The sequence below is a fragment of the Pelodiscus sinensis genome, chromosome 21 (genome assembly GCF_049634645.1).
Source record: "Pelodiscus sinensis isolate JC-2024 chromosome 21, ASM4963464v1, whole genome shotgun sequence".
Lineage (NCBI taxonomy): Eukaryota > Metazoa > Chordata > Testudines > Trionychidae > Pelodiscus > Pelodiscus sinensis.
Genome location: NC_134731.1, coordinates 2413517 through 2441177, shown reverse-complemented (window position 1 = coordinate 2441177; position 27661 = coordinate 2413517). Strand labels below are relative to the sequence as shown.

At 55.2% G+C, this 27661-nt stretch overlaps 1 protein-coding gene across 1 annotated transcript in view; it reads left to right on the top strand.

Annotated features, from left to right (window-relative positions):
* SSH2 (slingshot protein phosphatase 2) overlaps nt 1-27661 on the top strand; it is a 135970-nt gene that overhangs the window by 43283 nt on the left and 65026 nt on the right. Inside the window, exon 2 of the mRNA XM_075904604.1 lies at nt 13712-13755. Within this exon, the coding sequence (XP_075760719.1) occupies nt 13712-13755 (44 nt within the window). The remainder of the gene's footprint in view (nt 1-13711; nt 13756-27661) is intronic.

Below are 27661 nucleotides of genomic sequence, written 5' to 3'. Positions count from 1 at the left end.
TGTCCATTTCTTCAAAAGCATGTGGTATGGGCGGCTGGCAGAAGACAGGAAACTAGGCTGGATGGACCGTTGGTCTGTCCCTCTGTGGCTGGTCTGACATTCCTATGCTTCTAACACTTTCTCTGTTGTTGACTCTGATGCAGCAGAGCCGTTCGCTGCTTTTACTGTTGTGGGTGAAACCAACAGAGGATCGTCGACATTTGGTCTGGAGTGTGGGTTTTGTCTCGTTGGGGTGAAACTTGCATTCCTGCTTCCCAGTGACTAGAGTGGGATTGTCGCTTGTGGGGGTGTGATTCGGCGCCGCGGGACCCTCACAGATTTAGCAATGGAAGGGACGCCCTGCTGTCCCTGCGTCCTGGCCAGTCTGCTTGCACCCGGTCTCCTCAGTGTTTCTGCTAGAGTGCTGTTGTGAGGGAACCCTTTCTTCTCCTGGACCAAGAGTGCTGTGCGTGCTGTCTGGGGATGGCAGGCAGAGCTGCGCTTTGCCATGCTCAGTCTGGGGAGGCAGGCTTCATGTGAAGTGCCGCCTGCGCTGCCTGACTGCTGTCCCGCAGCTGCGGTGCAGGTGTTGTCTACTAGAAATTCTCTGACCACTTTTGCTCCTGAAATCGGCCCATGTAACTGTGCTGCTTGTCTCCGGGCTTTGGGTGACTCGTTCGTTGGAAAGCAAGGTGTTCTCCTATACGGGCAGGCACCAGGGACTGGCTGAAAACACAAATCGGTCACCGAGACCCCAGAATGAGGAGCCCAGCAGTGACTGGCTGACGGATCCCTTGCAACCCGGCTTTGCAGAGATCGGGAAGAGATTTAGACCCATTCTCTTCATCTTTCTGGTGACCCGGTTTCATCGTGCTGCTTTAGGACTGGGGGCTCCAGGGTCACACACAAGCCTTTCTGATTGGCGCCTTTTGTTGTTCAAGTGCGTAACAAGCAAATGTCTTTGTTTCAGTGTTGTGCTCTGCTGTGCCAGGCACGTTACCCATACACCGCTCACCTGCACGCTGATCTCCCAGGCTCAGTGACTGCTTAGTTCATCTTCATGCTCCTTGGAATATATTGGGTAACCTCATTGTAAGGTGCATGCGAGAATATGAAACTAATCAGGGTTTCACTCTTCCCGGCAGCATGTGGAGCTTGTAGAATTAATTGGCTCTGTATTGAGGTTTATAGGGCACATGCGTACCCGTATGGGTGCTTTCACGTTACTGCCAGGGGAATGGTATGTAGAATCAACTCAGTTGAAAATCTATTCCCGACTATTCAAAAACATTGCCGTAAACAGCTAGTAATCTTCATCCTCATCTATGCCGCAGCTGAGAGGTCCGTGTGCCGTTTGATCCTCTGCCCGCTTTCTGTGGCTAAAACGCCCTTCTAGGCGTCAGAGAACTCCTGAGCAAAGCCTGAGTGTGGAATGCAAAATTGTGACATTTCAGCGTTTTTTCAGACATTCAAACTAGAGTTAATTCCTGTGCTGCCTTGGATCTTTTAAAAGGTTTAAACTTTCAGCCCAGGCTTTCAAGTCCAACCGTGTTTCCTTGTACCAGTCTGGTGTTATTGCTGGCACTCTGGCCTTGCTGTAAACACAGTCGATGTGGGTTTTATGTTAACACAGCTTGTTTAAGAGAATGCTTAACAAAACTTTCTCGTGTAGCTCTGCAGCGGAGAGACGTGCGAATGGTGCTTTGGACTGAATTGGTCTGACATGGTACATTTTGGGTAGCTCCCAGTAAGTGATTTTCAGCTCACAGTTCATGTGACCAGCCTTCTCAGTAGGGCATCTCGTACCCAGTTTGTCCTTGGAGCTTGGGGGCTTCAGTTGATCCTTGTTGTGCATTCCTTGTGCAGCTCAGACTCCCTTTGCCTTCCACAGCCTGGCTGTGCAATGGGTGCATTTTCTCCACAGGCAGTGAAGGAACTTGCTGATCCGGGGGTAGGCCAGGAATTGCTCATTCTGTCGATGTGCTTGGTGCTGTCCCGAAAGCGCCTGTCCCCGAGAGCTTGCAATGCCTGGGACAGCTGTTGGGAGACCTAGAGGATTCTCTCCTTCCTGCTCATGAACATCATTTGCATGGATTCGCTACTAGACGAACGCTCGAAAGCATAGCCAGCCGCCTTCTTCCCAGCACAGACCCTGCCCAGCTGAGAGGTTCTCGCGGTGTGATTTGGGGAGATGGACAGGGCTCCAGTCAAGGCATGCGGGGGGAGGGGGGGGCAGAGTGGGCACGCCTTCACTTCCACAGTCTACCATCGACAAGGGCAACAGCAAAGGATGCCCCGGTTCTACTCTCACGTGCCCATTCTCTTCACTGCCTGATGCGACTCAATAGCCACAAATGGACGTTTGCTCTGAACCAGTCCTGCCTCGAGCTCGGAGCACAACGAAGCCCAACGATCCCTAGTGGTGACCAGACCCCTCTACAGGGCCTCCTGCAAGGTAACTGGCCTTGGCAGAGTGCTGAGCACCTTGGGCCGTCTTGTCTGTGTGGGGCGAGTCACTGCTGCTGGCCCGTCCTGGCGAGTTGGGCACAAAGCATGTTCTGTCGTGGCTGGAAAGCTTCCTGCGTTTCAGAAATGCAGATAGCACTGTATGCTCCTGTCTCCCAGGGCATTCGGCCTTCTGCTCTTGTCAAAGGAGGCCCTTTTCATCCTTAAAGGGAGGGGCATTCCAGCTGGAAGTCTAGGCATTTAAAATAGCTTCATGCCCTACAGCCACCCCCGGAAGCTACCTGCCCAGTCAGGATTTGCTGCTGCTTGAGTGAAAGATCCCTGCAGACGAAGGAAGAAACTGTTTCTACAGGGGAACCATGCAAAGAGTTGAAGATACCAAATCAGGGCAACTGGAAATGGAATCCCCCCCCCATGAGTCCCCAAATCTCCTTCCCTGAAAAGCTAGCTGGTGCAAATTGTCATCTCCGTGGAAGCCAATGGGCTAGTAACGCTGGCTGAGGATTTCATCCAGGGTTGCAGAGTCGGCGATTAGAGAGAAGAGCCTATGTTAGTGACACCAGCAGGGTTGAACTTGAAGGCACGCCTGGCATCTCTTCTTGTGCCTAGGAGTCCCTGCACGCAGGCAAAGGACAGTCTCTGCACTAGAGGGTCTAGACACAGTTAGAATGACAGTCTGGGCTCTGAATTGGCAGCCTTTGGCACCAACATGGCTGTTTTAACTGGCTTTTGGGGTTAGTCAATGCGTTACAATGCCCTGGAGAAAGTCCGGGTAGTGGTGGGAGGTATTCGGGATGTTAAGTAGCAATTAATTTGCTTGTTGAGTAGTTGATGGAATTTCCATCGACTACTGGACTAGTCGATAAGCACTTCCACATTCCGCCTTTGAAATGTACAAGAGACCCAGTGGGGGCTCTTGTGCATTTCAAAGCTCGAATGCTGCGTGGAGCCCGGGGCCAGCGGGAAATGCACAAGAGCCCCCATGGGTTCCATTTCAAAGCGGAAGCGCTGTGTGGAGCCTGGGGTTGGGAGGGATTCCTCTTTGAAATGCACAAGAGCCCCTGCTGGGGACTTTTGTACATTTCAAAGCTGGCACACACAGACCCTGGGGTCAGCTGGTCTCCAGCCGATTCCGGGCTTTGCTTGGCATTTCAAAGCAGCAGCGTGCATGGAGCCTGGGGTCAGCTGGGGAGTCCTCAGATGATCCCTGGCTCCATGTTGTGCTGCCGCTTTGAAATGCTGCAGCGAGCAACTGACCCTGGGCTCTGAGTGGCGCTGCTGTTTTCATGTCCCCCCTTCTTCCCTCCCTCCCTTGCTACCTCTATCTCAGGGGTCTTCAGCCTTTTTAAGCACAAGATCACTTTTTGAATTTTCAGTGCAATTCGGGAGCTACCTCAAACCCAAATACCCTTGCTTGGCCTCCTTTGTGCCCCTTCTCCAAGGCCCTGCCCCTGCTCACCCTACTCACTCCATCCTCCTCCATTCTCCCTCCCTTTCCTCAGGCAGTGACAGTCGGGCACAGGCTCTGCCCCAGGCTAAGGGATCTGGAGTGATGGAGGGGTCTGAGCTGAGCCTGGGGCAGGGAGTTGGGGTGCAGAAGTGGATTCAGGGTACAGGCTCTGGGAGGGAGGCTGGGGCAGGGGCTTGGGGTGAAGTAGGGGGTTTATGCCTTGGCCAGAGGCTTGGGATTCTGGCTCCAGCTGGACAACTGCTTACCTCAGATGGCTCCTGGGTGGTGGGGCAGACGGCTAAGGCAGGCTCCCCCCGCCCTGGTCCTGCACCATTTCCAAAAGCAGCCAGCAAGCTCCCTCCATCCCAAGCCCTGTTGTGTTGTGCCCCCACCCCCATTCTGTGGAGATAGGAAACGGAGTGGAAGAGTGGGCATCCTGACATCAACCCCCGCTCCTTGCCCTGCCCTGCCCTGCCCTGTACAGCAAGCAGGAGGCTCACGGCGGGTGCAGGGGAGGCGCATCTGCAAGGCAAAGGGCAGGAGACGCACAACAGTTGCGGAGAGGAGCAGCTGAAGTTCTGGCACTTGACAGCCTCCCAGCCAAACCCCTCTGGATACCCTGTCAGAGGCTCCAAGATCTACCAGGAGATCCCGATCGACTGGTTGGTGACCCCTGCTCTATCTGACAGAGGCAGCAAGGCGGGGAGCAACTAGTCCTTTACTTCCCTAGGAGGTATTTGGGTGGAGGGAGGTGAAGGGCAGATCTGAAACTAGCTCAGTGCATGGCCACACAGGGGTGTTCTATTCCCAGCCCCTCATGAGAGAGGGAGGGGAAGACGATTAAATGGACCCGGCTTGCTGCTGATGGAATTTGTAGGCGTATTTTTGCATCTCATTTATAAATTGATTTGACTCTCCCATTATCACATCCAGCTAGGGCAGCCTAACCCCAGACTAATTCTTGTGATCGTCTCAAGGCCATTCGAAGTGTGGCTTTGAGCATGCACAGTTGTGGGAGCAGATTTGATACCAGGAATCTTTTTCTAAAGCAGATGCTGCTGGCGGTTACAATGGAGAAGAGGCCACTTCCTCTGTTTTTAATAATTCTACATGATTAGCTTCCGCCCCATGAACTGTAATGGTTTCCTAGTTCAGATCTCATCTGGTGATGTCGCCAGGCAGTGGGTGATGGTGCCAGGTGTGTTAGACTATAGGGGCATCGTCCAACTGCGGGTGGAGTGGACAAAACCTAGTGGCCCATTAATATCCCTGCTGCAAACCGAGAGATTAACTCACCTGCTTGTGTTTATAGACGGGCCTCCGTGATAACAGCTTCAGCTGCCAGCATGTCGCTTTGCAAAGGGTGCAAGCAGCGCCGGAGGCACATTTCCAACAAGGCTGCTGTTCGTAGCGACGTCACCAAACTGGCGTGCTCAAGTTGAATGTACTTTTGGGTTCCATCGTGTCGGTGGCACGAAACCTCACTAACGTCTTGTGGCTAACAAAAGCGTAGCAAGCGTTGGATGCCGTTGTTTGGGAAGGAGGTGGTGGAAACGGTAAATCCTCCAAAGATTGTGTGTGCCGGGGAACTCTGAAAGGTGCCATGCAGACGGAAACAAGCTGGCACCTGAATTTCAGAATGCCCATGGACACTGTTTTTATCTCCACCCGGGGTTCGGAGGAGCTTCCCGGGGACAGGAAGGCGGCTTGTATGACATGGAGAGAGTTCTGTTGCTTGGGTTTGAATGATGCTATAATTCCTCTGTTCTCCTTTGCCCTTTTAATGACCAGCACCTGGCAGATGCTCAGAGTGAAAGCTGGGGTTGTGTTTTGCATATTCTGTTTTGCATAGCCTGAAAGGCGCGGAGTGGCATTTTCATCTTTCATGTTGAGCTTCGTTAATATTGTGCCCTAGTTAGAGCGGCGAGGCTCTCCTTCTCTGTCCCCTGAGGCCCCTGTTTCTGCTGTTGTTCTGCCCAAGAAAGCCAGGGCATTGAATTCCTTTGGCCCTCCTGAACAGCAGGCATTGTACGTTGGTACCAGGGACTGGCTTTGAGGATGAGTCAGGAGCCTCTGCGTAGCGCTAACCACAAGCTACTGGCCAGGTGCTCAGAGCTGCATTTTGGCTACAGTGGATGTGCCTTAGGGAATGGGAAATGCTTGTGTTCCAGGGAGGTAGGTGAGACACTTGCACGTGAGTCGGCTTTCCACCCAACAGACACCCTGCTGTACGCACCTCCGCACAGCCTTTGGATCTCACATAGAAAAACAACGCTGCTTACCCAGACTCTAGCTAGTCTCTGTAGCTGGCAGCTGGCTGCAGTGCAGCAGAACTCCCCAACATCCCATTACCCACTGAGAAATGGCAACAGTACCTGCCAAACACTTTCTAATAAAAAGAAAGGCCCATGGGTCACTCCTGAACCTGTAGTGGGTGTCCATGCTGTCTCTCTCCTGCCCTCTAGTGTCCTGTAAGAAGAGAGATTAAAGAGACTGGGACTTTTCGGCTTAGAAAAGAGGTGACTAATGGGGATATGATAGAGGTCTATAAAATCATAACTCGTGTGGGAAAAGTGAATAAGGAAAAGTTATTTACGTATTCCCACAATATAAGAACTAGGGGTCTCCAATTGAAATGAATAGGCAGCAGGTTTAAATCAAACAAAAGGAAGCTTTTCTTTACTCAATGCACAACCTGTGGAACTCCTTGCCAGAGGATGCAGTGAAGGCCAGAACTATCCCTGTGTTCAAAAAAGAGCTAGCTAGATTCATGGAGGTTAGGTCCATCAAAGGCTATTAGCCAGGATTGGTAGGAATGGTGTCCCTAGCCTCTGTCTTTCAGGAAGTGGGAGATAGGGGCAGGGATCACATGAGGATTCCCTGTTGTGTTCCCTCCCTCTGGGACATCTGGTATTGGCCACAGTCAGCAGACAGGATACTGGCTAGATGGACCTTTGGTGTGACCCAGTACAGCCGTTCTTATGTTCTAGTGGAGAGCTTGTAGTTCTGGGTGTAGTGGCCCCTCGTCTTTACAGTGGGTTTAGTGGTTAACAGTCATGGAAAAATACACACGATTGCATCCTAGCTCAGAGAATAATGCAGTAGACCAGAAACGCAGCATGTCTGGTGATGGTCCGAGCTCATCGTGGAGAAATTCCACAAGTTATTGATCATGGAAGAATAAAAACAAGGAGCAGTCCTGTGGCACTTCAGAGACTAACAAAAATCTATAGAAGCATGAGCTTTCGTGGGTAAAACCCACTTCCTCAGATGACTGAGGAATAAGGGAGTGTTTGAAAGGGAAGGCAGTTAAGCATGAAAGGAGCAGGACATAAGGTAGCACCAAGATGAGGCTGCAAAGGAGGTAGTGATGATTTAAAAAAGGGATAGAAAGTAAGATGAAGAATATCTTACTGCCCCTGTATAAAACTCTGGTACGCCCACATCTTGAATACTGTGTACAGAGGTGGTCTCCTCACCGCAAAAAAAGATATTTTGGCATTAGAAATGGTTCAGAAAAGGGCAACTAAAATGATTAGGGGTTTGGAACGGGTCCCATATGAGGAGAGGCTAAAGCGACTGGGACTTTTCAGTTTAGAAAAGAGGAGGCTGAGGGGGGATATGATAGAGGTCTATAAAATCATGAGTGGAGAGGGTGAATAAAGAAAAGTGATTTACTTGTTCCCATAATAGAAGAACTAGAGGACACCAAATGAAATTAATGGGTAGCGAGTTTAAAACTAATAAAAGAAAGTTCTTCTTCACACAGCGTGTAGTCAATCTGTGGAACTCCTTGCCAGAGGAGGCTGTGAAGGCTAGGACTATAATAGAGTTTAAAGAGAAGCTAGATAATTTCATGGAGGTTAGGTCCATAAAAGGCTATTAGCCAGGGGGTAAGGAATGGTTTCCCTGGCCTCTGTTTGTCAGTGGTTGGAGATAGATGGCAGAAGACAAATCACTTGATCGTTGTCTTTGGTCCACCCCCTCCGGGGCACCTGGCACTGGCCACTGTCAGCAGACAGGGTACTGGGCTGGATGGGTCTTTGGTCTGACCCAGTACGGCCGTTCTTATGCAGTCAGGAGTGACTGAGTTGAGAATCAGCTGTCCTGAAGATGCAAAGAGCCTCCAGTGTGAGGCAGAAAAGCCTGAACCTGATGTGGAAAGTCAGGGAAAGAGTCACAGGGCGAGGGAGGAAGCCATGTTTTGGGAGCAGAACTCTGAATAAAGGGGAAGGATGGAAGCGAGCTGAGAGGCTCCTGCGTTCCGCTGATTCTTGGGACGGGGCATGCCTTCCGAGCAGGGGTGGCCCGTGGCTATAGGCCAACTCGGGCGTCACCTAGGGCGCTGCCTTCAACGGCACCTGATGATGACGTCACGGGACGCCCGGTGATGACATCAGCCCATTGACGGCCCATTGATGGCCGTGCAGGCGGGGGCACCAATCGCGCTTTCCGCCTGGGGAGCCAGCTGCCGCAGCCCGCCTCAGACCGCTCCTGCTACCGAGACAGATACAGGGGCTGCAGACTGGCCCGAGGGGACAGGGGAAAGACTGATGGACAGGAATCTTGGTAGCAGAGACAGAAAGGGAAGACAGATATGATGAAAGGTCTAGAGAACATGACCTATGAGGGAAGGCTGAAGGAATTGGGTTTGTTTAGTTTAGAAAAGAGAAGACTGAGGGGGGACATGAGAGCCGTTTTCAGGTATCTAAAAGGGTGTCATAAGGAGGAGGGAGAAAACTTGTTCATCTTGGCCTCTGAGAATAGGACAAGAAGCAATGGGCTTAACTGCAGCAAGGGAGGTTTAGGTTGGACATTAGGAAAAAGTTCCTAACTACCAGGGTAGTCAAACACTGGAATAAATTGCCCAGGGAGGTTGTAGAATCTCCATCTCTGGCGATATTGAAGAGTAGGTTAGATAAATGTCTAACAGGGATGGTCTAGACAGTATTTGGTCCTGCCGTGAGGGCAGGGGATGATCTCTCGAGGTTCCTTCCAGTCCTAGTGTTCTATGATTCTATGATATGGCCATAAATCCTGCAGGTTATAGATGAGAGGTTTCAGACATGGCAGTCTGTACAGCAGCCTGCAGGTAGCGGTGTTAGATCTTAGCGGCTGTGACCAGAATCGCATGTGTCTGTAGTCCAGTTTAGCTGATCCTAATTGGGGATACTCTGAACAGCCGAACGCCTGACACTAAGATGTGCTGTAGTTATGTCTCAAGTTTAGATCCCATCAAATCTTCAGCGGTCACTGATGGCAATCGAGGGGGTCATGTCTAGCTGCTTCCCCATTTTCAGAGAGCACATGAGGTTTGATTTCTGTGGCGCTAAGAGAATTGAAATCCTCTGCCTACTTCAGGGCTTGCTTTGTTGAGCGGATGTGGTGCTTGTTAGTCGCCCTGGCTAGGGGATTTTGGTATCTGCAGCTGGCCGCTTGCTGTAAGGACATGGTTAGCTGCCTGTTCCAGTCTGCAAACAGCATTGTCTGCATAGCTTTGATTGCTGAGCCAGGCAGCCGGACCTGAAGTGCTTCTCTCCATCTAATCCCTGGTCTGAAGAATGCATTTAACTAGAGAACAAACCACTTGGAGCTCCTGGCTTGCCCAGAACCGCAGCTGCTCAGAGCTGCTATTGGCCAGGTAGAGTGTCCCTGTCCATGGGAGCCCATATGGAGTGTTGGTTCTGTGTCTTGTAACCTGGCAGAATCCAGCTGGTTCTGAGGACGGTTGGTAGAGCTAGACTGGGGGAACCTTTCCAAAAGGGCTTGAGTGACCTACGCCTTTTTGAGTCTTTTACCTTGCCCGGCAGCTGACTCACTGTAGGGAAAAGTGACAGAGATGCAGCCGTGTTAGTCTGATCTAGCTGAAACAAAAGACAAGACTATGCAGCACTTTGAATTCTAACAAGATGGTTTATTAGGTGAGGAGCTTTCATGGGCCAGACCCACTTCCTCAGATCAGTTTTGTGGAAGAAAATTGGCACGACCGTATACACCAAGGTGATACAATCAAAAAAAGGGAAAACCCATAAAATTGACAAATCAGATTTTAGAACAGAGGAGGCGTGGGGGGGGGGGGAGGTTAGTGTCTGAGGTAGTGATATTACGGGTGATAATTGGGGAAGCTATCTTTAAGGTCCATATGTAAAGTGTCAAATTTAAGCATGAATGACAGTTCTGAGGCTTCTCTTTGAAGTCTGGAGTTAAAATCTCTTTGAAGCAACAAGCATGTGTTAAGGTCATTGAGAGAATGGTCAGTCTGGTTAAATGGCAAGCAACAATTTTCTCTCCGTGAAAGAGCCTGATGTCTGTTACTCATTGATTCTTTGGCGAAGTGTCTGAGAAGTTTGTCCAATATACATAACAGACGGACACGTTAGGCATCGGATTGCCACGTTGACGAAGGGTTCCCCATTCCTCCTCTTGCTGAGGACTGGTTCTTTCAAGTCCCTTGACTTGCACCAGTTAGCTCTACCCTAAGTTGGTGTTTCCTTGTAAGGAAATGTGTTTGCAAAGAGAATTGCGCCCGCACTTAGGGCTTCATAGCCAGCCCAGGCACTTAGTCCTGAGACTACTGATCACCTGAATATTAGTGATTTGGCCTGGCGGTGAGAGACCGCTGCAAACGCTGGTGGTTGTTTAAAGGTCCCAGTGATGATGAGGGCTGTATGGTTAGGGGTGTGCAGACTCCTGGGAAGACACAGCCCATCACCAAGAGCTTACAGCAGGGCTGGGCCAGGTACGGCCTGGGCGCTGGATCCGCCCCACCACGTCACTGGATCCAGCCTGCGGACCACCCTGCCGGGATCCTCAGGCATGCGGCTGCCATGGTTTCAAGTGCAGTCCCTATGTTTTTTCTGCTCTGCAGGGAGTGGGGAAAGTTTATGTGATCTCCCCGCCCCCAGCCCAATCCTCAGCTTCTATTGGCCAAAAACAATCGGCCAATAAAAACTGACCTCAGCCAATCTCTTGGCTCCTATTGGCTGGAAGCAGCCAGCCAGTCGGAGCTGAGAGATTGGCGTGGGAGCTGGGGGCAGCGCAAGTCTCTTCCTCCGCGTGGCTCTCCATCCCGGGTGAGGGAACCGCCTGTATTTTCAAGCGGTCTGGGGCTGCAGCAGGCAGGGAGCCCAGCCTGGCTTGGGGGTGCTGCAGGGCTGCTGGCCAGGCGATGCTTAGGTAAGTACCTCCCAGCCAGAGCCTGCCTCTGGCACCCCAGCCCCTCCTGCACCCCAACTCCCTCCCCCAGTCACCACCCCAACTCTCTCCCCCAGTCACCACCCCAACTCTCTGCACCCGCCTGCTGCAGGTGAGAACACCCTCCCAGATCCTGTACCCCCTCCTCCAGGCCAGAATCCTTTCCTGCACCCAAGCATTCTCCCAGACCCTCCCCCCGGTCACAACCCACTCCTTCACCCAAGCACCTCTCCGACCCAACACTGTCTCCAGCATCCCAGTCCCTTTACCCTGTGTGCCGTTCTGTACCCAGCCTCTATCCTAGACCCCACATCCCTTCCACGGAAAAGTGCGGCCCTTGACCACTTATCAAAACCTTGGAGTGACCCCCCCACCAAAAATTATTGCCCACTCCAGCTTACAGGAGAGCCAGTCCTTGGTACAGTACACAATGACACCCCGTCCTGAGCAGCTTGTGTGGTGCGGTCAACAAGTCGCTGGGAAGCTCCGGCTACAAGCTTGGTCTTTCCAGCTCCCCGGAATGACATTGCGGGTTCAGCTGTGGTGGGCATGGTGTGCCACAACGTGGCTCTGGGGAGCCCACGCCCATGCCCGTCTCGTGGGTGCCCACCTAACTGTAGCGGCTGGGGCTTGCAGCATGCCGATGGGCTGAGCCTGTCCACGCTGGCGGTGGGTTGAGTGCTGCAACGCTTCGCTGCGGGGGGGCGACGCTCTCCCTGCGCAGTTGTGCCGGTTTGACAGTGCGAATACTCGCATCAGGCTCTCTGCGTGGGGGAGGGTGGAGGGGTTCGTAGCTGAGGGCAGCTCCCAGGCCTGTTTCACGCTGCTGAAAGGACACTAGTCCTGAGGCCTGGGGCGTGGAAGAGATTCCTGCCGACTTCCCTTCCACAGGTGTCGCCGGCAGTTCTCGCTCCCCTCGGTATCCGCTTTGCTACTTAGCTCCTCGTTTAAGTGGGATTTGGTCCCGAGAGTGCTGAGCATCCGCACTGTTCCCGGAACTCTGCTAGTGTGCGCCGCTCTGGGTCAGACCCTCACGGAGCAGAGATGCCAAGAGTTCCGTCGCCCGTGCTGCTTCCGTCCCTGGCATTGCCTAGAAAGAGAGGCTGTGTGCTCTGCGTGTCGCGGCGATGCCCTGCCGGCCGTGTGCTCTGCGTGTCGCGGTGATGCCCTGACGGCCGTGTGCTCTGCGTGTCGCGGCGATGCCCTGCCGGCCGTGTGCTCTGCGTGTCGCGGCGATGCCCTGCCGGCCGTGTGCTCTGCGTGTCGCGGTGATGCCCTGCCGGCCGTGTGCTCTGCGTGTCGCGGCGATGCCCTGCCGGCCGTGTGCTCTGCGTGTCGCGGCGATGCCCTGCCGGCCGTGTGCTCTGCGTGTCGCGGCGATGCCCTGCCGGCCGTGTGCTCTGCGTGTTGCGGCGATGCCCTGCCGGCTGTGTGCTCTGTCTCACGTTCTGCCAAGTTCCAGGGAACAGAATCTTCATGTACCATTCCCTCGGGGCGAAACGTGGCCTTTCCCTTCCACCCTTTGGGAGCATCTCACCTAGCCATTGCGGGGCTGAACTTTTTTCCAAATTCTGCAAGTGCTGCTGGCTGTTTCTGAACCCGCCTGTCCCACTGCTCCACTACTGCCTCCGGGTGGCAGGTCTGCACTTACCCTCTGCTGAGGCTGCAGAGGAGATCCGCAACATAATGACTGATTGGGGACTGGGTCTGGCTAGGGCAGCAGAACCACCTTTTTCCCAGCTTTTGGCCACGTCTGTGGGGGGGCGAGTCAGCCCACTCCCGGTGCGCATGGGTTGGGGAGCACTGGATCAGACTGCCCAGGGAGGCTGTGGAACCTCTCATTGGAGGTTTCAGGCACCTGGCAAGTATGGGCTGGCTATTGTATAGTGGTGCTGGGGGCTGGAGTGGGTGACCTGTTGCCGTCCCTTCCAGGCCTATACTTACAATTCTATAAATCGCAGCCTAAAGCTCCCAAGTGACCTGCACTTAGACTTGAAAGAGTAGCACCAACCCATTTTATTATTGCCACTGATTTAAAGCAAATTCTCCCCCCTCCCCCAGTCTGGCCTGCGAAGGTACATTTAAACCCGCTGCGAAGTAGAATGAATCCCCCGAGATGTCCCTGCTGAACTATTGCTTCGGGCTCAAATGGAACGTCCTAGTAAAATTCCACCGCGCGTTAGAAATTGTGCCAGTTAATTTTGCAGCGGAAGCAGCATAGCTTGTCAGATTTCCACTTCGAGTTGGTCTGCCCTTGCCCAGCCAGTGCGCTTTTTTGTTCTTTTTCTCTCTTTCGTTCTCTTTTTTGGCTTCTGAGCCCCTCCTTGCCCAGGCGCTGGGATGTGTCCCGCAGAGCAGCAGGAGCGCTTGGCGGTCAGAGCTCTTGGCTTGGCAGGGGTCTTTGGAAGGCCAAGCCACCGCATGTTACGTTCTGCGGCCGCCACAGGATTCCCATGTGCTTGCTGAAAGGCTTTCAGCAGTTCAGGCCCAGGGCAGCAGCAGCGAGAGGGAGGTCCAGGGGTAGTAAAGCCCCCACCCACAGGCCCAGGCCTGGCTAGTGATGTGAAGCTGGTGGAGGGCTAATATTCTAATCCGTCCTGTTTTTTTCTCCTCTGCACGCAGGAGGCGGACAGCGGGGAAGAAGAGTGCCGGTCCCAGCCCAGAAGGTAAGGGAGCCACCCTGCCTTAGCACTTGCGGCGGCTGTGAAGTTCTCTCCCCCAGCAGCTCCCGCTCACTTCCTAGCTCTCGCGGCCGGTGGATCACCCTGGAAAGTGGATGTCCGTGCCCCCGCCTCAGAAGGCCTGGCTCTGGGGGGCCCAGAATGGCACAGCCAGGCCTGCTGGGAGGGTGCAGGCAGACTCTGGGGGGAGGTTGCTTTGCTCACCCTCACACGGGCCTGTGCCTCTGTGGGCGAAGCTCCCTTTGGCACCCAGGCACGGCAGCAGGGAGCGCACCCTGCTCCAGCAGGCACGGCCCTGTGGTAAAAACGTGGGCCTCAGCCGCTTCACCCTCCTCCTCCTGTTGGGGGTGACAGCAGGTTACTCAGTCTGCAGGGCAGCATCTCATCCCTCCTCTGCCTGGCGCCTGTCAGCAGTGGCGTAGCAAGGAGGGGCGGGGGGGCCGTTGCCCCCGGGTGCCACGCTGGGGGGGGGGCACCAATATAGTCCCCCTTCACTCCCCCTGTCATCCCTCTGCTCGCCTGCTCCTCCTCCGCCTGCCGCCTCCACCTCTCCGCCCCAGCCCGACCCTCCTCCAGCTCCGCCGGCGGGGTAGTGCCCTGCGGGGCCTGGCCCCAAACTGGAGGGGGCGGGGGAAATGCAGCACGATCTCCACCCCTCTCCTCCCGGGTCGGGCTAAGTGTGCGCCAGGGAGGGCGCTAATTTTGCGGGATTACTTGCCGGGCCTGGCTCAATATGCGGAGCGGGGTCTGTTTGTCCCGCTTCTCCCCATTGGTTCGGGCGAGTCCTGGGGCTCCCGGCCCCTCTCCAGGCAGCATGCGTGGCCAGGCGGCTGCGGGCCAGGCCGGGGGCCCCGTGCTCATCCAGGAGAGCGGCATCTGGGCGCGGCAGCAGCACAGACTTGGCTCCAGAGGGGGTGAGCAGCAGCACCAACCTCCCACTCCAGCCCGTGCCCTGCGCCCCATGCGGCTGCCACCTACGTGCCCCCTTGCCCTCTAGCTATGGGACACTGCAGCCAGTACGGCAGGGCGTGTCCGGGGCCCGCACTGCTACAAGGAAGCACCAGGATTGGGCTTTTCTCTTGGACCAAAATCTTCCTAGAGCCACATCCCACGCAAAGCTGTGGGCTGGTGCAAGGGATTGGGGTGCAGGAGGGGCGTGGAGTCTGGGAGGGAGTTCGGGTGCAGGAGGGGGCTCCAGGCTAGGGCAAGGGGTTGGGGTATGGGGTGCAGGCTCTGGCCTGGAGGCACTTAGCACAGGTGGCTCTGGGTGGGCCATGCAGCAGTGCTCAGGCAGGTGCCTGCATGCCGTGGCCCTACGTTGTTCCCAGAAGCTGCTGGCCCGTCTCTGCTGGTGGTGGGGAGACAGGTCTCTGTGCTGCCTGTGTCCATCAGCGCCACCCCACAGCTGCCACAAGCCAGTCCCTAGCCAGCGGGAGCTGTGAGGATGGGGCTGGGGGCAGGGGCAGCATGCAGAGCCGCCCCCCCCCCCCCCCCCGCTAGATGCACGCAGAGACGTGCCAGCCGCTGCTTCTGGGAGCAGCATGGGGCCACGGCATGCAGCCACCTGCCCCAGCCCTGCTGCACTGTCAGGTGGTTCAAAAAGTCACTTGTTTCAAAACCAGCCCAGGAGCCAAGCGCAGCGGCGCAGCCAGAGGCTGCAGCTCACAGAATGGAACCAGATGTCCCCACTGAACAGGGCGATCCTCGCCCCGGACATGGAGTCACTGCCCGGGACACATCTTCCCTGCTAGCTGGGGCCTGCCGTGAGGGCAGGGGACTGGACTCGACCTCTTGAGGTCCCTTCCCGTTCTAGTGTCCTGCCATTCCGTGCTCTCATTCAATGGCGGGGAAGTCAGATCACACGTTTAATGCACCGGCATGCCTTTCAAAGGTGACTGTTCCCAGCGATGGACAGGTGTGTGCTGGCTCCTGGGCCGTGGATCCGGGACCGGGTGCGCTGGCTCCTGGGCCGTGGATCCGGGACCGGGTGCGCTGGCTCCTGGGCCGTGGATCCGGGCCCGGGTGCGCTGGCTCCTGGGCCATGGATCCGGGCCCGGGTGCGCTGGCTCCTGGGCCGTGGATCCGGGCCCAGGTCGCGCTGGCTCCTGGGCCGTGGATCCGGGACCGGGTGCGCTGGCTCCTGGGCCGTGGATCTGGGCCCGGGTATGCTGGCTCCTGGGCCGTGGATCTGGGCCCGGGTGTGCTGGCACCTGGGCAGTGGATCATCCTGCACAGATGGTCAGGCAGTATCAGCGGCTCTTTCTGTGTCCTGTTGTGCTGGGCATGTCCATGGCGGGTTTTCCTCTCGCATACGTGTCCCCACAGCTCCCCCGGCGTGGGAGAATAGTGCGGGAGGCGAAGGAGCTGCAATGGCATCCTTCGTTGGGAGGAGTGGTTTGGGAAGTCAGCCTTTATTCATTCTTTCTGTAAATACCACGTCCAGTCATTTCCAACAGAGCTGCCCCTGCCACCAGTCTCTTATCTGAGCAAGCCCAGCTCGCCAGAGCTAAGCCCGCCGGACAGTGTTAGGAGCTGGAGACCGCTCAGACCTCAGTCGGTCACACTGACTTCGCAGGGGTAACTATCCACCAGTTCAAAGCGTCCTGCTGCTTTTACTCTGAACATTGGATCACTTCCCTTGGAGCTACTTGGACAATTGCTGCGTGGAACGAGGTGGCCTGTCCAACAGCACCAGAACTGTCTGCCTGAAGTGTCTCCATTGGCTCTCTCCTTCGCTTCAGATTTTGACGGAGAGAATGACCATCTTCAAAGGGAGGAAGGGAGACTAGTTCTTTTCGGCTGTTGTTTCGTAGGAGGCCTGGGGGTCTTCGCTCTGTCCAGCCTTGGAGGCAGACCGCATGGGTCATTCGGGCCAGGGCGATATGGTTCACGGCCGAGACACCGCCCACTTCAGCTGCAAGCCAGCAGAGCTGGTCCCCACCTGTGCAGAGCAAACATAAAGAAAAACGTCCAGTCAGGCCACGATGGGCTGGGGGGTTTCAGCAGAAGGGCCCCCCCCCCTTCTCCGCTCTGGGGCTAGACTGTCTGTGCCGGATGCTCCTGTGCCGAGTGCAGGCTGGTGGGGAAGGCTACGAGCAGGAAAGCCAGGGGCTGTCTCCTGCACTTGTCAACACCTGCACCTGTGCTCACGCCGGGCAGCGTTTTCTGCTGCCTCCAGCCCTGAGCAGGAGAGCTCCCACCTCAACAGCACAGCCCCCCAGGGCTGGCCCAAGCAGCGGTTCCCTGGCCCGTGTGGGCTGAGCGGAGGCTGAGGCCCAGTACCGTGCTCACAGCAATCGCTGGCTGCAAAGTAGCTGCCCGGCGCCCTTCCTGCCCCAGCGTGGGCGGCAGGGAGTCCTGCAGGGATCCCTTGTGGGAGAGCCCACTAAGGGGTCCTGCCCTCCGTGGTGCAGCCCTACGACCTGCCTCAGCCCTGCAGCCTTATTCCCAGCCAGCTGGGTCAGCCACAGGCTCCCTTTGAACCCGGTGCCACGGGGCCTATGCCCAAGCCACGTGCAGGGGAGTCTTGGCCAGTCAGACCCTTCGGGTCCCTCCGGCATAGAGCCCTGGTCCCCATCCTACTCAGAAGAGTCGCGTTCGTCTAGGAGCCACCAAGGAACGTGAAACCCGTTTCCCTCCAGCGATGCCAGTCTGCAGGGCCGTTCCGAGAGACCCGGCTCCCCCAGAGCCCCGTGGACAGCAGCGCAGGAAGGGCGGGTTCCCGCAGCCCCGCACCAGGAGTTCTCCGCCCTCCCAGGGTTTTTGAAACCAAGGCCAAGCGCCGGTCTGCCGCTTCCCAAGCAGCAGGGCCAGGCCCCTCCTCAGCACCTGGGGAGAGCGCAGCACCGGCCGGAGTTTCCTGGCCCCTCCCAAGAATGGGAAAGCGTCGCGCTGCCCTGATGGTTGAGCGAGCCTAGTGCTGAGGGTCACCGGGCTGACTTGGCCTAGTGATTGCAGCAGGGTGTCCTGCCTGGCCCTGCCCCCCAGCTCCTCCCGCTGAGGGAGAGGGACAGCAGCCCAGACGTGGATAAACCGGCACAGGCCTAAGGGGAATTGGCTCGTGTCCCCTCCCGCCCCACAGTGCCCATTCTATAAGGCCAGGAGGTTACTCACTGTGCACCAGCCAAAATCCAAGAAGAACTGCGGCGCCTTGGCCTGGTGGTGAGCGCATCTAATGGAGAGATGTCCACCTGAACTGTGGCCACCTTGCTAGGCAAGCCCTGCCCATGCAGCCACGCCCAGGCCAGCTGTTTCATCCTCCTCCTCTGGGCATCAGGCCAGCAGAAAGAAGCGGGCCCGTAAGAACTGTCACCTGACCCCTGACGCGTGGCCGCAGGCCTTCGCAGGCTGTGCGGACCGGAGCCGACAGCATTGCAAGTGGGGTGTGTCTCATCCATGCATGGAATAAATGTTGTTAGGTGCACCGAGGCGCATGAAGATGTGCACCACCAGTGGGAAGGTATTCTGCTGGCTGTCGGCGCTCTGCTAATCGGCTGGGTGACCGCCCAACGCGCTCTGCTTACAGGGACCTCTGCTCTCAATCTGTGAAAAATCACACTGCCACAGGGAGGAGGCATGCAGAGACCCCCTCCCCCCGACTTCCTGCAGGAGGAGCACCCGAGTCCCCCTCTCCTCTGTCGACTGGCAGGACGCTTATTTCTAGATCCCCCGTCACGGCTAGGATGGGTCCTTCCCCGGGCTGGCGCCTGCCCCTCCTGTCTTGATGCGGGGGTGGAAGCACTAGAGCAGCGCTCGGGCGGGGGGAAGTCGTGCCTGGGTGACCAGCAAGCAGAGCCTCCGCCTAAGCGGGGTCGCGGCGCCGTGGCTTTGAGTGTGTCTTGGCGGGTTCCCGAGATCGGGACTGGCCTCTCCCAACTCTTATTGACGGAAAGATGAGGAGAGCTGAGACTAACCTGGGAGCAGCCCCCTGCCTGCAGCCTGCCGGGCGGAGGGCTGCTCCACCTCCCCGGGAGCCCCATGCCGGGATCCTGCTTAATCTTCTCACCAGTTAAACCCAACGGTCACCCGATTAAGTGGGATTTCACATCCCTAATTCATGCTGCAAATGAGCCCCAGCAGATCCCTACTCCCTGAACACCAGCGTGGGGGCCTGGAGGGATGAGGCGCTCACAGGGGCCAGGCCAGGCCAGGGATCGGCTCCAAATGAAGGCGAGCGCAGCATGCGACCAAGCTCAGAGCAGTCCAGACCCGGCTCAGGGATCAGCCGGTGAGAGGAGTCTGGGCACGGGAGTGGCTGGAGGTTTCCTAGGCAATGGGTGCGTATCAGCTGGCAGTTTCCTCATTCAGAACCACACCTCCCTGGTGCTGGCGTGGGTCGGGCTGCCTGCCAGGCCGGGTTAGTGCAGAACGTTTGCAGGAATGGGCGCAAGGGGGGTGGGCTAGTCCAGTGGCCAGTGAAGCCGTGACTAGGTGCTCCGCCAGCGCTCGTGACGCCGAGGTGGCCGCCGGGCTCTTGCAGCGTCTGCTGGCATTCCTGTTGCCACGTCTCACGGGTGCTGTTGCCTCAACTGGGGTTTCTCCCGAGACCCCCCCCAGGCCCGGGGGCGGGCACCTCCCCGAGACGCTCTGCTCTCGCTACCAAGTCTCTGGCTGTGGTGACTGGAGAAAAGCTCGAAAACATGCAGTTCTCTCAAATAACACGGCCAGTGTCGTGAAACGCCCACGGCTCTGTGGGGCCTCGCTCGTGCCCGAGTGTGGGATCTCCGTGTCTGCTCAGCTGCTGTGGCCTGGTCAGGGGCCTCTCTGTGAGCTGGGTTCAGTGGTCACATTTTATGCATATTTAAGATATTTCTTTGGGATAGGAAATCCGTCCCCTCCCCCCCGCTCTGAGCCTTCCTGTTGCTGGTGGAAGGGAAGCTAACGTCCACCAAGACCCTTGCTAGGGGGGCTCCCATGGGGCTCTGCCTGCAGACCTATTACATGGCCTAGCCGACGAAGCCAGCTAGGAGGCTGCCGTGCTGGTCCTGGGCAGCAGAGCGTAGCTATCTTGTCTGCAGACTGGTGCTAGGGGGCAGCTTGCAGTTAAAAATGGGCTGAGTTAAATCCAGCCTTCACTACCAGCTGCCATAGAATTAACTCTTCCAGGGCATCCGGGAAAGGAATTTGAGGGCTTGTCTGAGCAGGGCCCAGGCGGTGCAGCTTTCCTGGGGTGAGGCAGAGCTGATGCAGACAGGTTAGCTTACCTGCTCAGGCCCTGACTTATCGCTGACTCGGCTCCTGCCGCGGGTTTGGCTTGACTGGCTTTCTCCAAGAACATGCCCTGCCTTGCCTGGCCTCGTGCTCAGTCGTGATAGCCCCAGCCTCGGGCTAGCAGCCTCTGCCCCAAACATGCCTCAGCATAGCCCGCTGACTTCAGCAGAGAAATGGGGGGAACTCCCGGAAGCCTGTTTCAGGAACAAGTTAGCAGTTGTTAAAATGGGAAAGGGTTATTAGGTCATTAAAGGGGATTTTTTTTACCACTTAATTCTTTACCTTTATCAGTGTAGTTTAAATATTGGGAATAAACAAGGAATGTAACAGAATAACCATTTAAACACTTACCCGATAAGCATGAGCTATTGGTACCGTGACAGTTACATGCTGGCTCCCAGTCCTGTTCCCAGGAGTGGGGCCTGGAGCTGGCTGCCACCCCACGCTGCTGCCTCTGTATCCGAGGCAGCAGTGCAGGGCAGCAGCTGGCTCCCTGGGAGCAGGACTGGCAGGCAGGAGCTGGTACGCACTGGGAGCCGGCTTCAAAGCCAACTTCCAGCATGAACTGACTGCCGGGCAGCCGGCTGCCACCCTGCACTGCGGGTTCTGCAGTATAAAGCTTTCTACTGCAGAGCCTGCAACCTGGAACTGGACGTGCATTTTCCCCTGCACTGTTCATTCCCTAGGCTTATCAGGCACGGGTGCCTGTGTCTTCCCTCTGAGCAGGTTGTGGCGCTCCCCAGGGGAACCCAGGCTGGGCAGCACCTCTACCACCTGTCCTTAGTGTGAGGAAGCCCTCCTGTGGCCGCACCAGCCCCGCCCCGAGGCCTGGCAGGTCCCGTTGTCTCACTGCAGGTTGGCAGTCCTAACCCTCGACCCTCTGAGCGGCTCCCTGGTGCGCTGGACTCTTGCACCGCTCCCAGAGACACAGGCTGCGGCAGCGTATCGGTCCCGCCTGGGAGCACGCCGCGCCCCGACATGTTTGTAGGGAAACCGTAGCGGAGCCCAGAGGTGCTGGCAGGAGCTAGCAGACGTCTCGGAACTGGCTCTCTGCCAAATAAAACCAGAGCCTCGCTTTGCTGAACAAGGTACTCTCCGGTCCCGTGTCGCTCGCCCCACATCCTGCCCGGGCTTTCCCGCCAGCCTGGCTGTGCCTGCCTTTCATGACAAGCACCTGGCAGCTTTTGCTCTCCAAGACCTACCCGTTCAATCCTTTGTTCTTATTCAGAAACGGAACAGCCCCTGGCCTTTGTGTCGTGTGCATTTCACAATCCCGCCGGTGCCGCCTGGCTCCATGTGTAAACTGGCAGGCCGTGCAAGGCCAGGGGCCGGAGAGCACCGTGCAGGATCGTCCCCAAGCATGGTCCCTCCAATCCAGCGATGGGCGACCGAGGCTGGCGAGTGGCCCTCCTCCATCTCCTGGGCTGCAAGGCTGTCCACACCAAGGTGATCTTCCGGGCGAGGGGCACTTCACGAGCTGCGCCTGCATGCCTACACGCTGCGGGCTGTGCCTCAGTTCACGTGCCCTGGCTTCACGGGCGTGTCGCTTTAATAACACCAATGGAGAAAAACCCACATGGGTGGAACCCAGACGCCTGCCCATGGGCAGTGGCAAACAGAACCCTGGTGGGCTGCACGTGGCTCTTCGCTGCTCTGATCTTGTCCGTCCATGTGCGGAATGAATGTTTTTGTGCACTGCTGCATGCGGGAATGTGCACCACCAGTAGAAACACAACCCTAGCTGTGGGCGCTTTGCCCATCAGCTGGATAGCATGGGACTCTCTCCTGATCAGAGGCACAAGCACCCAGCTTACAGGGAACAGTCTCCAAGGCATCGCTTTTTAATTCCATCTTCCAAGACCCTTACCACAGTGGTCCCCGAACTTGTTAGGGCCGTGCCCTCTTACCCCCATCTGTGCTGGGTGGGGCCACGGCTCCAGGGGAGGGGGAGGAGACACGGACAAGAGTAAGAGGCCTGAGGCTGGGGGGCCACATCTGGGGGTGGGGGTAGAGCTGGGGGGCCAAGGATGGCAGTTGGGTGGAGGTAGGGGGTTCTCCCTATCCCCTGTGATGGCTGGCCCTTGTCTCAGCTGCTTCCCCCCGAATGTTCCTCTGCCCCCTCCGAGGGTGCACCCCCAGTTTGGGGACCTCAGCCCTGGCTCCCTGGCCCTGCTGTCATCCTGCTCTCTGTATGTGACTCTGTCAGGCTGTCCTCTCGCATAGGGTCTGATCCCTGTGGAAGTGTAGGTGAGAAGCCCCCCGGGTCCTTCTAGCCAGGAAGTGTCGTTTCTATCCTCACTGATGCAGCGTTTGGGAAGAAGTTAGAATTCTGTTCTGCTGTATACGGACCGTTGCATGCAACCCTGAATACCCCCCCCCCCCCCCCCCCCGTTCCAGCACCAGCTCGCTAGGCCATCATCTTCGCCCTGGGAAGCAGTTTTGCATGTCACTTGCTCAGCCTAATGTCTGTTTGCACATGGATAGCTCTGGACCCAGCAGGGTCCTGTCTCTTTCCAGAAGTGTCAGGAGCAAACTTCTATGTGGTCCTCATTGTAAGCCTATTAATAAATGGAAATGAGGAAAACACCATTTCAGCACATAACCTGGCAGGCACTGCAGCCTGTGGCCCAGCCAAAGAGCCATTGCGCTTTCTGTTGCAACTGTCAAAACACACCCTTCCGGGAGAAATGCTTCTGGCTGTGGCTGTAGTGATGGCTCCAGGTAGCCAAGATGCCTCAGGGTTCATAGAATCAGAACATCCTAGAACTGGCAGGGACCTCGCGAGGTCATTGTGTCCAGCCCCCCACCCTCACAGCAGGACCAAGCACCGTCTAGATCATCCCTGACAGGTGTCTGTCCAACCTGCTCTTCAATATCTCCAGTGACTGAGATTCCACCCCCCCAGGCAATTTATTCCAGTGTTTAACCACCCTAACAGGCAGGAAATTTTCCCTAATGTCCAACCTAAACTTCCCTTGCTGCAATTTCAGCATTAACTCCTTTCATTGATATCAGAGGAGTAGCTGTGTTAGTCTGTAACTTTAAAACCCAGTAGTAGTTCAGAAGAAGTGGGTTGTGCCCACGAAAGCTCACGATACTCTATATGTTTTTGTTAGTCTCTAAGGTGCTGCGGAGCTACTCGTTCCTTTCATTTGGCAAGTGGACATCCATAATTTAACGCAGGAGCTTCTGGTTAATAACAGCAAAGAGGTTGCATTCCCTTGTCTTGAGGCTGGGCTGGAAGTGAGGAGGGGAGGCGCGAATGTCGTAGTGCAGGGAGCCTGTGCACTCAGAAAACCGGAAGCCTCCATATTTTAACCTGCTATTTCAGATAGTGGGGTGACTTAGGCCCAGGGGTGGCCTCGCTCCAAGGAGCCTGCTGTGGTTTCCCAAGGAGATGGGGAGAGCTTTGGGGAATTTGAAATTCTCCCCCCCCACTCTCTATGCCAGGCAGTGTGCGTATGTAGCCCCCACACCTGCTGGGGGTGGGTCACTGGCTCTCGGAGTGGCACAGACCTCTTACAGGCCATGTCTACACTAGGAAACTACTTTGAAATTAGTAAATTTGGCTTAACGCCCGATTTAACACATTTGAACTAGCGGCTCCACGCTACGGGGAAGCCTCGAAAGCTCTGGGGAGTCGTTAATTCGAAATAGCAGCACCAGAGCGTCCACACTCCCACTATTTTGAAATTAGTGTTATTCCTTGAGACACAGGAGTACAGATTTTGAAGTGGCCCATTGTTTCAAAATAACGGGCTTGGTAGTGTAGATACGCCGCTTATAAATTCGCCCTTGGAGGGTTTATTTTGCAATAAAGTCCTACTGTAGACCAGGGCACAGAGAGAGAATGAGTTTGCTCTACAGCCTTAGCTGAGAGCCACCTGGCGTTTAGCGCATGCGGTAGAGGCTCCTGCACTGAGAGCCCAGGCTCGGTTCCGCCTGGCAGCATTACATGGAACTGCAGACTCCAGCGATGGTTGCAAACTTTCACTGGCACAGACTCTGAAAATTCCCGCTGTCTGCAGAATCCAAAACCCACACGCCTGGCTCGTCTGTGGTTGTGATCCTGTCAACCCCCTCCCCTGGAGCTGGAGCCTAATATTGTATCAAGTACATATTTTCACTTGTTTCATAAACCACTTTATTTGCCCAATAGAACAGCTCAGGTTGTGTGTGGGGGTTGGATCAGTATTCACACGCTCCTTTCTGCTGTAGTTACTGCTAGCAGGAACAATGTTCATTTGCCAGCTGTGCTTTAACATCAACGTGAAGATGTAAAAACCGAATTTGTGGTTCCTACGTCAGCCAAGAGAACGGTGACGTCCGGATTTGCACTGTCACTGTGGTGACCGCGCCATGGCCCACTTGATAGGGTAGGTCCCCCCCTGAGGAAAGGAGACCAGGCAAGAGGAAAGGAAAACTCAACAGTTTGAATTAAGCACAACTGTGGATGGGGCGGCATGGGACTCAGTAACGCAGCATGGCCCTTCTGACACCTGGAGCCCCAGATCTGGTGTATCCGGGCTCTGTGTCTTTTGAAGGAGGTACCAGCTGCTTTATTTATGGTTGGACCAAACCCCTGTTACTAACTAACTTCCCTTGAGGGGTGTCTATATGGGAAACGCTAATTCACCCCCTTGTGGGATCTTCGGCTGTGTCCACACATAACAGTTTAAAGCCCAGCTGCAGCAGCCCCGTGACCCGAAACAGTGGCCACGGCCGAGCGCTCTGTGTGAACCACCTCCAGGAGGAGTGTAGCTAGCTGTGCTGGGAACGTGGGTCCTATCACCGTAGTCTGGGTCACACTGGGGCTTTACAGCGCTGTAACTTGCGCTCGGGTGGGGCTGGGGGTCAGACCCCTGAGCCACACAGTTAGAGCGCTGTCAAGTGCCAGTGTAGACTGGGCCAGGGAAGCTACGTGTGGCTGCGCTTGAAGACAAAACTGCCCCTTTTCCGTCCGGGAAGTCCTGGTTGAGTCCCGGGGGTGGGAAGGGGGAAAGCTGGCAGTGCCGCTGCTGCTGGTACTGGTGGATCAACAGATCACTCCTTGCTTCAGCTCTCAGGTCAGAGACCTTCTCCCCAAGACTCTCTCAGCAGCGCAAAGAGCGGAGACAGAGGCAACAAGAGCTGTGGCCGTGCTGCTGGAGGGTCATTTGCCCCTGGCTGTGTTAGGGAAGATCGCTGCAAGAGCTGCCTCTCCTGGCAAAGAAGCTGTGCAGCCCAAGGAAGGAGAGACAGCGGCCTGTTTGGGTACGGTGTGTGCTAAGGCACAGCCCAGCAAGCCTCATCCCGGACACACAAATGGAGAGGTGCTGCCACCTGATGTTAAAAGGCAGCGATAGAAGTAACTCCCCCAAAATGATGAATTAATCAATATCTGCTGAGACCTGGCACTCTCGTTAAGAAGCACTCTAGTTTTTAGTGCTAGGAGATTATTGATGGCACCATTTTTCCTAAGCACCGTTACATTCCTGGAAAAATCTGGCTGGGGTGGTAAATTATTATAAACTACTTAACAGCCAAAAGCCTTGAGTTAAAAGAGCATTAAACTTGCAAAGGGAAGCACCTAGGAGCTACAGAATGCTTGACTCAACAGTGCCCGGGCAATCTTAATTTGACCCCTTTCATACGTGTTTGTGCATTATGATTCATGACCTTTCTAAATTACACAATCACAGACCTTTTTTTAATAGGTCCCCTATTCTGTACAGAATGTACAGTGCACAGGCAACCTTAATTCCAGCACTTCCTAATTGATTGATTTTTGCCACTGCAACCTTAACATTTTCTTTTGTCACTTTTTGGAGGTAATATGTCATCTCTATGCAACACGCTGGTGAAATACTATATGTGGATTTAATCATTAATTGGGAACTTCCTTGTTGGGTGTAAAATGTAAAACTCAGACAGAACAGAATTCTGATGAAGCAGTAGAGAGTTGTGCTTTTCCGCAGATATTGCAAATTGGAGTTTCCACAAGAACAGCCAAACAGGTTTTGGTTCTAAATTGGTGCCTTTGGTTTTATTCTGAATGCCTTTCAGGTGTGTGGATCCCAGCAAAATTACAAAATCATTTCCTTGCATGAGCTTTATTTACTTGACACAGAGTAACCTCTGGAACTTACTGCTGCAAGAATAGCCGAGGCAAACATGACCTATCTTATCAAGCGTTAATAATCTCCTATTGGAAGCCTGTCTGGGGAATGAGAATAGCTGCGGTTTTATATTAGTTGAGATTTTAAAAAGTCTGACGTTCGGAACAGATCTAACTCCTTTGTGCTTCAGGGGACCAGCCAATTTCTAGCTGATAAAAGGGGCAGAAATGTCTCTTATGGGCAGATGATTCTATAATTAGTTTCTTGTACCTTCCTTGGGCTTGTTTGCCACCAGCTGTTGTTGAAGACTAGATACTAGACTAGAGTAAACACTAGTCTGATCTGTTCTGATGATTCAGACTTTCATGGTAAAGTCTCAACATTACTGCAGTTGGGTACTGCACTGATTTTTATGGTGGGGTTACTAACATGGTTTCTGTTTACAGAGCACAAGTGCAACATGCTAGTCCCGTGTTTCTCAACCTTATTTTTATAAAGTACCCCTTTTTCCAAAAAACCTAAAATTAGGTGATCACGTGGGGTGAGACCAAAGGTGACCAACCCTCTAGCTAGACTGGCTAATTACACCTTGGATTGTATCTGCACTACGCAGCTTCAAATGACAAGGCTGTGTCCGGCTGAGTCTGCCGGACCGTGCATGCGTGTTAGGCACCTTGTGCTGTTCACGCCGTTTCTTAGAGCGCGCCATCCGGCTCCCGCCAGTTCCTCCTAACCGTCCTCAGTCGCCAATGGAGTGAGCTCCCTCTCGTCAGATCCTGTCAAAGTAAACGTTGTTAGTTAATCATTCGATAGTTAATTGTAGTGCTAATAGTTCTTAGTTGAGTTAATCTTAGCAGTAGGTTTATAGCCATGGAGGGGAGGGAAGGGGGCATTAAGAACAGAGAGAAAGAAAAGAAAATCCCTTGAGGAAAAACCACACCAGGATCAAGTGAAAAAATGTGACACTTGCTGGGAACCCATGCCTGCTTAAATGGGCACTCCTGCTGTATTAGGTGCCTAGGTGAGTGGCATACCCTGCAAAACTGCCCTCGCTGCTCCAAGATAACAGCGTGCGCACGAAGGGACAGGGAGATGAGGCTCAAAATGCTTTTATTTAATAAAGCACGGCAGCCTTCACGGACGGAGCCCTCCCCACTCAGATCAGCCTCTCTCTGAGCCAGGAAGCACCGGGCCGTCTCACCAGAGCCTCGTACTTTCACGAAAAAGAGGCCCTCTCCAACTCGCTCACTGCCACCAACCCATATTAGCGCTGGAGAGAAGCTGGGCACTTCAGGGACGGCTCCTACCCGCCGTTTGGAGAAAGCGAAACCAAGCCATAGCACGTCGGCATCAAGGCCGAGTCTACCACGAAAATCACCACCAGCAGCACTGGCGTCATTTGCAGCACCGCTAACAGCCTCGGGACTGGATTCAGCACCTACATGGTGGCACTGCCAGTGCAGTCGGCACGATGAGCACCGCTGGCACGGGCTCCACTGGCACCATCTTCAGCACCGCAGCCAGCACTGGAACCACAGCCAGCACCGACTAGACCTTATATGCAGCCTACAGATAAGTCCGCA